Source organism: Ceratotherium simum, chromosome 12 (genome assembly GCF_057802395.1).
Source record: "Ceratotherium simum simum isolate JZ-2026a chromosome 12, ASM5780239v1, whole genome shotgun sequence".
In the NCBI taxonomy this organism is placed as follows: Eukaryota; Metazoa; Chordata; class Mammalia; order Perissodactyla; family Rhinocerotidae; genus Ceratotherium; species Ceratotherium simum.
In genome coordinates, this window is record NC_141911.1 from 32,394,370 (window position 1) to 32,407,357 (window position 12,988).

The 12,988-nt window shown below is 39.6% G+C and overlaps 1 protein-coding gene across 1 annotated transcript in view; it reads left to right on the forward strand.

Moving 5' to 3' along the window:
• The window catches only part of RNF175 (ring finger protein 175), a 47,336-nt gene that overhangs the window by 12,083 nt on the left and 22,265 nt on the right, over positions 1-12,988 (forward strand). Inside the window, exon 4 of the mRNA XM_014780225.2 lies at positions 2,134-2,275. Coding sequence (XP_014635711.2) covers positions 2,134-2,275 — 142 coding nt within the window. The remainder of the gene's footprint in view (positions 1-2,133; positions 2,276-12,988) is intronic.

Consider the following 12,988-nt stretch of genomic DNA (forward strand, 5'->3'; position numbering starts at 1 on the left):
AGTAGGAATATTGACTAGGCTCTGTGGGCTCATTTCTATACATTCTCCAGCAGGGGGCACCCCTGGGATTCAGATGGGGCCCTTTTCTGAAACGTTGGATACTTCTCTGCTCTTCAGAGTCGTTGTGGAAATGCTGGTAAAGGCGGAGAACCCAACCTGTATACCCAACAACTGCCTTTAAAGAGTCACAATCTTGTGCCACAGAATATTACTCTGCAGTGTTTTCTGATTGATGCACTAGCTAAATGCATACTGTAACCAATCATAAGTGGACATTTTAAGGGATTTTATGACTGACGGTGCCCCATTGGGAGTGAAAGATAATACTAACCAATATTTATGAAGTAGTTGATTGGCAGCGTTTATAATTCTTCCCCCCCTTCCCTAATCTTGACCCTGGACCTCTCTCTCTCCCTCTAGGCCACTGGTTCTCCATCTTGGCTGCACCTTAAAATCACATGAGGACCTTTAAAAATTACTGATGCCTAGGGACCGGCCTGGTGGCTTAGTGGTTTAGTGGCTCCACGTTGGTGGCCCAGGGTTCACAGGTTCGGATCCCAGGAGCAGACATATGCACCACTTATCAAGCCATGCTGTGGCAGCGTCCCATATAAAGTAGAGGAAGATGGGCACGGATGATAGCCCAGGGCCAATCTTCCTCAACAAAAAAGAAGAGGATTGGCAACAGATGTTAGCCCAGGGCTAATCTTGCTCACACACACATACAAAAAAATTACTGATGCCTAGATCCCAGCCTGGAAATCTGTATTCAAACCCATTTGCTAGGGCTGCCACAACAAAATACCACAGACTGTGTGGCGTAAACAACAGAAATGTATCTTCTCAAAATTCTGAAGGCTAGAAGTCCCAGATCAAGGTGTCAGCAGGTTTTGGTTTCTTCTGAGGCCTTTTTACTTGGCTTGCGGATGGCCACCTTCTCACTGTATCTTCACATGGTCTTCCCTCTGTGTGGGTCTGTGTTCTAATCCCCTCTTCTTATAAGGACACCAGTCAAACTGGTGGCCCACCCGTGTGACCTCATTTTACCTTAATTACCTCTTTAAAGTCCCTCTCTCCCAATATAGTCACATTCAGAGGGACTGGGGGTTAGGACTTCAACATGTGAATTTGGGAGGGGACACAAGTCAGCTCATAACAGCAGCAATGGTCATTTAATTGATCTGGGGTACAGCTTGGGCACTGGGATTTTTAAAAGCTCCCTAGTGATTTCCAATTTACAGCCAAGGTCAAGAACCATAGCCCTAGGCTTTCTTCAAGGCCACTTCTGCCATGGGAAGTTAAACCAGATGATATACTATTTTAGTGGTTTTCACTACCGTTGTGCAAAACTGAGTCCAACTAAAAACCAAAACATTCAGCCATCATTTGAAAGTTTGTGCCTGTCGAAAACTAGGCCTCTTCTTTCTCCTTATAATGAAAAAAACTTATACAACTCACTCAGGAGTTTTCCATAGCCTCATGGATAATATTCTCTCCATAAGCACCATCTGCAGGATATCCTTTTACTTGAGAATATTAGAAATTACTTGACATTACTGATATTTTACTATTTTTGACTTTCAAAAATGGCAATTTCATATGATTCAACCTAATAATTATTAATATTTCTGATATAGGTACAAACAAAATAACATATGTGCTTTACAGCTTTAGAACAATCCAGTGAGGTATGGAGGGATCATTATTTTAAATTTGCAAATGAGGAAACTGAGGCTCAGAGAGGATGAGTGACTTTCCCAAAGTTACATGGCAATGAAGTGGCAGACCAGAGACGTGAACCCAGGTCTTCCTAGGGCCCATCAGTGATTTTTCCACCCTATCACGTAACTTGAAAGGACAAGGCTGAGGCCAAAACCTCACAGGAAAGCAAAGGACTGAGAGGAATTGGTTTTGCTGATAAACTTAGGCTTCTCCTCTCAGCTGCCCCTTCCCCAAGCCCTGGGGAAAAGGAGGAACCAAGAAAACCTTAGGAAAACTTTGTAACCAAAGCTTAAAAACCCCTGCATTTGAAATCCCCAATTGCTTCCTATGAGTCCAGTCTTTTTTTTTTTTTTTTGGCTAAATGTGCAAGAGTTGAGAGCTTTTTCAGATCATCTCATTTGCCCGTTCCAGCCTGCAGCAGGAGAGGATGTATAAGATGCACCGGGGCCACGAGTCCATGCACATGGAGATGATCTTGATCTTCCTCTGCGCCCTGGTCATCGCCCAGATAGTGCTGGTGCAGTGGAGACAGAGGCATGGCCGGTCCTACAACGTGAGTCGCCCCAAGGGTCGCTGGAAGCCTGCTCCTCTTGCTGCCACCTCCCTCCTTTGTTTTGTTACCACTCTGAAGAAAATGGTTTGGTTTAAGTCAGTGGTTCTCAACCTGGTGCAATTTTTCCCCCAGGAGATACTTGGCAATGTCTGGAAATATCTGTGATTGTCACACCTTAGTGGGAGGGAAAGGGGATGGGAGTTGCTACTGACTTGTCCTGGATAGAGGCTGGGGATTCTGCTAAACACGTACAGGACAGCTCCTCATGACAAAAACATCAACAGTGCCAAGGCTGAGAAACCCTGGTTTAAGCAACGCAATTTTCCTTTTGTGCATGAACAACTTCTGCCAACAGCCCAGGAAAAGGAGGATTAGGAATAGCAGAAACAAAAGGTTGAGACTGTCTAACTTTGTTTCATTAGCAATAAACTGTCTTGGCATTGATGGTTTTCACATCCATGGAAGTGTGTTAATGCAAACGCTGCACTGACCTCAGCAACACAGAGCGCCATCCCCCCTACCTCCTCCCCACCCCCACCCCCGGCATGTCCACTGGAACTTTGCCGTCTCAGGGCCTCAGAGTCACACCCTGGGCCTTGTTGGACCTAAGACCCTGCCATTGCAATGTTTAGAGCAGTGGTGCTCAAATCTTAGGGTGTGTCAGAATCCCCTGGAGGGCTTGTTAAATGAGATTCCCAGGTCTGATTCAATAAGGGCCGAAGAATTTGCGTGTCTAAGAAGTTCCCAGGCAGTGCTGATGCTGCTGATCCTGGGGCCACGTTTTGAGAACCAATGGTTTAGACTTGAGTATGGCCTAAATAGAGAAACGTTGCAAAGGAAGCAGGTCTTCAGTTAACACTCTGCATGATTCTGGGTCTTGCACTGGTCATTGCATAAGAAGACTTGCCTGTGACATATAAAGTGCTGGCTTAGACCAATATTTTGTTTTATTTTTACACATCATAAAAATTACTTCCTGCGTAGTGCAGGATCTAAAGGAATTCTTTTCAGTTTCATGTAATGTTTAAGTTTAGAAAATTTGAACATTTTTGTTTAGAAAGGGGACTCTTGTCTTTTTGTTTTTCAAGGAAACGCATTGATTTGCTGCCATGTCACCATTGTCTTGTCAATTAAAATAAACACCCTCTAGGGGCTGGCCCAGTTGGCGTAGTGGTTAAGTTTCACGCACTCTGCTTCAGCAGCCCTGGGTTTGCAGGTTCGGATCCCCGTCGTGGACCTATGCACCACTTATCAAGCCATGCTGTGGCAGGTGTCCCACTTATAAAGTAGAGGAAGATGGGCACAGTTGTTAGCCCAGGCCTAGCAAAAAGAGGAGGATTGGCAATAGATGTTAGCTCAGGGCTAATCTTCCTCACAGAAAAATAAAAATAAAAAAATAATAATAAATACCCTCTATATTACACTTGGACAATTATTTTTTAAGTGAAGGAGATTAGAATCAAACTTCCTTAGTTCTTCACTCTCATATCAAAGAAAAGCTCCTTAAATATATCTTAACCATAGTTTCCTTATCTGCAAAATGGAAATACCTAATATAGAATTTCTCGAGTCCTTAAGTAAGAAGAAACGTGGGCTCTTAAGGAAGCCATTTATAGCCCTGTTTTATCCTTCCTTTATAACTGATTATTATCTCTGGATTTGGTATTCTAAAAAATGTTCAGTTTCCATGGCAACACAGCCATGGATTTTTGCACAGAAAGCCCCTGCCCTTGAAAGGAAATGACCTGCACTGTGTCCCACCACTCTTCCTCCATTTTTATTTGATGATTTTTGAGGTGGCTTATACCAAAAAGAATCTGTCCTTGTCTTGTATTTGAAGAAGTTGTTCCTGTGTTAACTCTTTGAAGATGTGTGTCACTGCACAGTCAGTGTGGAGCTCACACACTGGCTCGCCTGGCTGCAGATAGACTGCCCATGAGTCAGAGGCCCCCCTTAAACCATGGTTTCAGAGGAAACCATGGTTTCCTTATCGGCAAGATGGAAATACTGAAGATAGGGACCTATCTCCCAGAGTCCTTGCGATTCAGAAACATTTCCCTGTGAGAATGTCTAGCTTGGTGACCGAGACATAGTGAGTGTTCAGTGCTGTTAGTTGACTCTGAATGCATTCAAGAGGATTCTTTGCTTATAACATTTGTGCAAATTTAATCACACACTATTAAAGCAGCCTACTAATAAAAGAATCTCTTTCTGAACCCTTTTGTAAAGCTAAAGTGAATACTCAGCTACTAATCCACATTCTCCATTAGGAGATTTGATGTATTGTTCTTTCAAAGCAGTGCACCTGTTTGTCCTGCCTTGCCACACCCTTCTGCTCTGCCATGTGCTTTGTCTGTGGAGCGTTCCCCAGACTACTCTTGTGAGATGTATTAATAGGAACCAGAGGCAGGATGGTGCAGGTAGGCGTACTGGCTTAGGAGTTAGAAGACTTGAGCTACTCATTTAACCACAGTGAGCCTCAGTTTCCTGATCTTTAAAATGATGAAATTTTTAAAAATAAGAAGGATTTTTGGTTTCACCTCTGACATGTAAAAAGCTTCAAAGGCATCTCTCCCATCTTACAACAAAAAAAAGTTGGACAAACTGAATGTCAATGACTTTTCTTGGACCTCTCAGAGAACTGAGGTCACAGATAAACCACCACCCCGAAATCTGGAAAGGCAAGTGAATGCAGGGAATCACGACCGAGATCTGCACACTGGAAGCAGAAGCTGCCAGAGCCATAAACTCGTAGAAACACTTAATGGGTAACTGAAGAATTTCTGGAAGTGGAGTTTAGACTAGTGTGAGAGTGAGAAACTCCTGGGGACCACAGTCTTAGGGACCTCCCACAATTTTTTAGCTTTTACCTCCAGGAACCCCACCAGGTTCTCATGGTGAAAAGCCAAGAAAAAACCCTTGTGCTTCTGAAAGGGAGAGGGGAAGACTAATCATTTTGAACTAGACCCAAAATGTTCTCCATAACAAAGACCTACACAGAAAGGGGAAAAATTTTATCAGAGCCTGATCCAGTGTGGGGGAAGGGAAATTACCCAACTTCAGCCCCTCTAGTCTTCCTGTCTCACCTAAGGGGAAAACAAAAAGTTGAGAAACACTCATGAAGGTCACAGCTTGGGGATAGGGGGCCACTAAAAGACTAAGACTTAATCATAGAATAACAGAATACTTCCAGTGCCCCCACATCGTACCACCACATCAACAGATGTCCAGTGTTAACAGTGTATTATAACTGAAAGAGCCACAAGACTCAGGTGCTATATAAGAAGGAGTTTTTAGGGAAATCCAAAGACAAAAAGGGAGACACAGACAAGTATACTAGTACAAATTGAAGCCTCTGACACCTACAGCAAGCATTAAACACAGTCCAACTCCTAGCCAAATTAACACAAAACCTCACACTAAAGGCCTATTTATCTCAGTTCTTATTACCCAAGACATTATGTCTGCCTTTCAACCAAAAATTAGAATTTGTGCTAAAAGGAGAAAAAAACACAACCTGAAGAGATAAAGCAAGCATCAGACCAGACTCAGAGATCACAGATATTTTGGAATTATCAGACGGGGAATTTAAAGTAACTATGGTTACTATGCTGAGAGCTCTAATAGAAAAAGTAGATGACATGCAAGAACAGATGGAAGGAAAGAGGCAGAAATTCTAAGAAAGAAACTAAAAGAAATGCTAGAAATTTTCAAAAACTGTAACAGAAATGAAGAATGCCTGTGATGGGCTCATGGATAAACTGAACATGGCTGAGGAAAGAATCAGTGACCTTTAAGGTAATATCAGTAGAAATTTCCCAAACTGAGATGCAATGAGAAAAAAAAAGAATGGAAAAAACAAAAAGGAACAGAATAGCCAAGAACGGTGGAAAAATTCCAAAAAGTGTAACATACACATATTGGAATACCAAAAGGAGAAAAAGGAAATAATAGAGCTAAAGAAATATTTGAAGTAATAATGGCCAAAAATTATCTTTAATTAATGACAGAAACTAAACCACAGACCTAAGAAACTCAAAGAAGAAATAGGACAAATACCAAGAAATCTATACCCAAGCATATAAAATTCACAGTGCAGAAAGACAAAGAGAATATCTTAAAAGCATCCAGAGGAATAAAAACAACTTACCTATTGAGAAACAAGGATAAGAATTATATCAGACTTTTCTTCACAAACCATATATGCAAGAAGAGAGTAGAGTGAAATATTTAAAGTGTTGAAAGAAAAAATCCACCAACCTAGATATCTATATCCAGAGAAATTCTCTCAAAAGTGAAAGAGAAATAAAGACTTTCTCAGACAAAAAATGAGAGAATTCATCACCAGTAGACCTGACCTGCAAGAAATGTTAAAAGAAATTCTTCAGAAAGAAGGAAAATCATATAGGTCAGAAACTCAGATCTACATAAAGAAAAGAAGAGTATCAGAGAAGGAATAAATGAAAGTAAAATAAAATCTTTTATTTCTTATTCTTAATTGCTCTACTAGATAACTATTTGTTCAAAAGTAATAATAATAACAATGTATGAGGTGACTATAGTGTATGGATAAGTGACATGAATGACAGCAATGTTTAAGAAATGAAAGGGAGGAGTTGAGATTACTCTGTTATAAGGTGCCTGCACTACCAGTGAAGCAGTATAGTGTAATTTGAGAAAGGACTTGGATTAGGGTAAACGAATGGACTTGGATTAGTGGTTACCCTGTAAACTCTAGGGTAACCACTAAAACACTTTTTTAAAGAAGTATAATTGATATACTAAGTGAGGAGAGAAAATGGAATCATAAAATGCTCACTTAAAACCAGAGAAGGCAGGGGGCCGGCCCAGTGGCGCAAGCGGTTAAGTGCACGCACTCCGCTGCGGAGGCCTGGGGTTTGCCAGTTCGGATCCCGGGCACGCACCAACGCACTGCTTGGCAAGCCATGCTGTGGTGGCATCCCATATAAAGTGGAGGAAGATGGGCACGGATGTTAGCCCAGGGCCAGTCTTCCTCAGCAAAAAAAGAGGAGGATTGGCATATGTTAGCATAGGGCTGATCTCCTCACCAAAAAAAAAAAAAAAAAAAAACAGAGAAGGCAGAGAGAGAAAGGAGGAAAAAAAAAGGAAAAAAGTGCAACAAACAGAAAACAGTTACAAATATGGTAGATATTAATCCAACCATATCAATAATCACTTTAAATACAAATGGTCTAAATACACCAATTAAAAGACAGAGATTGCAGGCCAGCCCAGTGGCATAGTGGTTAAGTGTGCACACTCCACTGTGGTGGCCCAGGTTTCAGGTCCCGGGCGTGTACCAATGCACCGCTTGTCAAGTCATGCTGTGGCGGCATCCCATATAAAGTGGAGGAAGATGGGCATGGATGTTAGCCCAGGGCCAGTCTTCCTCAGCAAAAAGAGGAGGATTGGTGACAGATGTTGGCTCAGGGCTGATCTTCCTCACAAAAAAAAAAAAAAAGGAAAAAAAGACAGAGATTGCCACAGTGGATTAAGAAAAAAACAAGACCCAATTATATGTTGTCTACAAGAAACTCACTTATAAAAATACAGCTATATTAAAAGTAAAGGTTTGGAAGAAGATGTCATGCTAACACTAACCAAAAGAAAGCTAGACTAGCTATGTTAATTTCAGATAAAGCAGACCTCAGAACAAGAAAAATTATCAGAGATTAAAAGGGGCATTACATAATGATAAAGGGGTGAGTTACTGAAAAAGACATAACAATTCTGAATCTGTATGTGCCTAACAACAGAGCATCAAAATATGGGGGCAAAAACTGATAGAACTGCAAGGAGAAATTGACAAATCTACCGTATAGTTGGAGATTTCAACACTCTCTTTCAGTAGTTGATAGATCAAGCAGGCAGAAGATTAGTAAGGATATAGTTGACCTGAATAGCACCATCCATCAACTTGCTCTAATTGACATCTGTTGAATACTTCATCCAACAACAGCAGAGTACGTATTCTTCTCAAGCTCACATGGAATATTCACCAAGGTAGACCACATTCTGGGCATAAAACACACCAAAACAAATTTAAAAGAATTGAAATCATACAAAGTATGCTCTGAGATCACAAAAATTAAATTAGAAATCAATAACAGAAAGATGGCTGGAAAAATCCCAAAATATTTGGAGATTAAAAACATAATAGTAAACAACACATGCATCAAAGAAAATGACTCAAGAGACATTAAAAATAACTTGAACTAGGGCCAGCCACAGTGGCCTAGTGGTTAAGTTCTGCATGCTCCACTTTGGCAGTCCAGGTTCAGTTCCCGGGCGCGGACCTACATCGCTGGTCAGTGACCATGCTGTGGCAGCAGCCCACGTACAAAATAGAGGAAGATTTGCAACAGATGTTAGCTCAGAGCGAATCTTCCTCAAGCTAAAAGAGGAGGATTGGTGATGAATGTTAGCTCAGGGAGAATCTTCCTCAGCAAATATAAAAATAAAAGTAAAAAATAAAAATAATTTGAACTAAATGAAAATACAGCATATCAAAATGTGTTAGATACAGCAAAAGCAGTGCTTAGAGGGAAATTTATAGTATTGAATGCATATATTAGAAAAGAAGAAAGATCTAAAATCAGTAAATTAAGTATCTACTTTAAGAAACTAGAGAAAGAAGAGTAATTTAAGCCTACAGCAAGCAGAGGAAAAGAAATAATACAAATTAGGGCAGAAATCAATGAAATTAAAAATGAGAAATCAAGAGAGAAACTCAGTGAAACCAAAAGCCGGTTCTTTATAAACCTCTTGCCAGCTAACCAAGAAAAATAAGAGAGAGAACACAAATTACTAATATCAGAAAAGAAAGAGGAGTCATCATTACTGATCCTACAGACATAAAAAGAAAATAAGGGAATATTATGAACTACTCTATGCCCACAAATTTGAATAACTTAGATGAAATAGACTAATTCCTTGAAAGATACAAACTATACCAAAACTCACACAAGGAGAAATAGATAATCTGAATAGGCCTATATCTATTTTTATTATATCATTGACATATAACATTGTATTAGTTTTAGGTGTACAACATAATGATTTATGTATATACTGAAAAACGATTACCACAATAAGTTTAGTTAGCATCTACCACCATATATAGTCACAATTTTTTTTTCGTGTGATGAGAACTTTTAAGATTTACTCTCTTAGCAACTTTCAGATACACAACACAGTATTGTCAACTATAATCACTATGATGTGCATTACATCCCCAGGACTTATTTATTTTATAACTGGAAGTTTGTACCCTTTGACCACTTTAACCTATTTCAGAGACCTCCTGTCTCTGGCCTATATCTATTTTTTAAAATTTAATCAATAAGTAATAACCTTTCAAAAAGGAAAGCACCAAGTCCAGATGGTTTTACTGGTGAATCCTACCAAACATTTAAGAAACAAATGATACCAATTCTCTATAATCTCTTCTAGAAAGTAAAAGCAGAGGGAACATGTCAAACTCATTCTTTGAGGCCAGCATTACCCTAATACCAAAACCAGATGAAGACATTACAAGAGAGAGAAACTAGAGACCAATATCTCTCATGAACATAAATGTAAAAATCCTCAACAAAATATTAGCAAATTGAATTAAACAATGTATAAAAAGGATTATGCACCACAACCAAGTGGAATTTATTCCAGATATGTAAGGTTTGTTCAACAATTAAAAGTCAATTTATGAAACCAATCACATAAAGAGGCTAAAGAAGAAAAATCATATAATCATATTAATAGATGTAGAAAAAGCATTTGACAAGGTCCAACACCCATTCATATAAAAGCTCAGCAAACTAGGAATAGAGCTTCCTCAAATTGATAAAGGATATCTACAAAAAACCTAGGGCTAGTATTATTCTTAATGGTGAGAAACTGGATGCTTTTTCCCTAAGATAAAGAAGAAGGCAAGAATGTACCCTCTCACCACTCCTACTGGACATTGTACTGGAAGTCTTAGCTAGTGCAATGAGACAAAAATAGAAAATAAAGCCTATGCCGATTGGGAAGGAAGAAATAAAGCCATCTTTGTTTGCAAATGACATGACTGTCTATATGGAAAACTCCAAAGAGTCAATGAAAACTCCTGGAACTAATAAGTGATTATAGCAAGGTTGCAGGATACAAGGGCAATATACAAAAGTCAGTTGCTTTCTTGTATACTAGTAATGAGCAATTAGAATTTGAAATTAAAACACAATGCCATGTACAATAGCACCCAAAAAAGTAGATACTTAGGTACAAATCTAACAAAATATGTACAAAATCTATATGCAAAAAACTGGGAAGACCTGAAATAAATGGAAAGATAATCTGTGTTCATGGATTGGAAGATTCAATATTGTCAAGGTGTAGATTCTTCCCAACTTGATCTATAGGTTCAATACAATCCCAGTCAAAAACCCAGCAAGCTATTTTGTGAATATCAATGACCCGATTCTACAGTTTATATAGAAAGGCAAAAGACTCAAAATAGACATGACACTGAAGAAAAACAATGTTGGAGGATTGATACTACCTAACTTCAAGACTTAATAGTATAGTAATCAATACAATGTGAGGGGCCGGCCCCCTGGCTTAGCGGTTAAGTGTGCACAGTCCGCTACTGGCGGCCCGAGGTTCGGATCCCAGGCGCGCACCGACGCACCGCTTCTCCGGCCATGCTGAGGCGGCATCCCACATACAGCAACTAGAAGGATGTGCAACTATGACATACAACTATCTACTGGGGCTTTGGGAAAAAAAATAAAAATGGAGGAGGATTGACCGGTCTTCCTCAGCAAAAAAGAGGAGGATTGGCATGGATGTTAGCTCAGGGCTGATCTTCCTCACACACACACAAAAAAAATACAATGTGATATTGGTGAAAGAATAGATTCAGCATCAATGGAATAGAATAGAGAGCCCATAAACAGACCCACACAAATAGAGTCAACTCATCTATGACAAAGGAGCTAAGGCAATTCAGTGGAGAAAGGATAATCTTTACAACAAATGGTGCTGGAATAATTGGACATCCATGAGAATAAAAAGAATCTAGACATAGAGCCTACATGTTTCACTAAAATTCACTCAAAATGGATCATGGACCTAAATGTAAAATGCAAAACTATAAAACTTCTAGAAGATAACATAGGAAAAAAATCTAGGTGAAGTTGAGCTTGGTGATGAATTTATGACCCATGAAAGAAAATATTGATAAGTCAGATTTTATTGAAATTAAAAACTGCTCTGTGAAAGATACTGTTAAGAAAATGAAAAGACAAGCCACAGACCAGGAAAAAATAATTGCAAAACACATATCTAATACAGGACTGTTATCTAAAATATACTTAAAACTCAATCATAAGGAAACAACTCAATTAAATGGCAAAAGATCCAAAAAGATGGCTCATCAGGGAAGATATACAGATGGCAAATAAGCATATGAAAAGAAGCTCATCATCATATGTCATTAGGGAGCTGCACATTAAAACAATAATGAGATACTAATACATACCAATTAGAATTGCAAAAATCCAAAAAACTGACAATACCAAATGCTGATGAGGATGTGGAATGGCAGGAACTCTTGTTGCTGTGAATGCAAAATGGTAAAGCCACTTTTGAAGGCAGTTTGGCAGTCTCCCACACAGCTAAACATAGGCTTACCGTATGATCCAGCAATCACACTACTAGATGTTTACCCAATTGAACTGAAAACTTATAATCACACAAAAACCTGCATGTAAATATTTATAGCACCTTTATCTATCATCACCCCAAACTGGAAGCAACTAAGATGTCCTTTAAAATAAAGAAAAAATAAGCAAACCGTGGTACATCCATACAATGGAATATTAGTTGGCAATAAAAAGATACAGGCTATCAAGCCATGAAAAGACATGGAGGAACCTTGGTGATACAAGCCGATATGAAAAGGCTACATGCTATATGAATCCAAATATATGACATTCTGAAAAATGCAAACCATAGACAGTAAAATGATTGGTGGTTGCCAGTGGTTCAGGGAGGGACAGAGGTGGGATAAACAAGTGAAACAGGGATTTGGGGGCAGTAAAATCGATCTGTATGATACTGTAATTGCGGATACAAGACATTATGCATTTGTCAATCCCATTGAACTGTATAGCACAAAGAGTGGACCTTAAGGTATGCAAGTTAAAAAACAATAATTTAGGAGGTTGGAGAATCCCAGGGAGAAATACAGACAGTGACAAGAGAATCTAACTGTGTTACAAATATATGAAACAACCTCACCGAAGGGAACTAGAAGGGAAAAGTGCTGCTCTACCTTTGGAAAAGAGAGGAATCTGTAAGATTAAGGCAACAGGAACTGCACATGAGCACTGTACCCTAGTTGATAAAATTGTTTCTCATGGGAATACGGGTTAGCAATTCTGATATTGGTATACAGCTGGCCTTCGGTATCTGCGGGTTCTCGCATCTGCGGATTCAATCACCCATGGGTTGGTTGAATCCGCGGATGTGGAACCTCCAGATATGGAGGGCAACTAAGGAACTTGAGCATCCCTGGATTTTGGTATCTGTGAGAGTCCTGGAACCAGTCCCCCACCATACCGAGGGATGACTGTATATGCATACTGGAATGGAACAATTAAGTAAATAGATGGCAGATGGTGGGAGCCAGGTTACCCATTGTTGGGGTAGGAG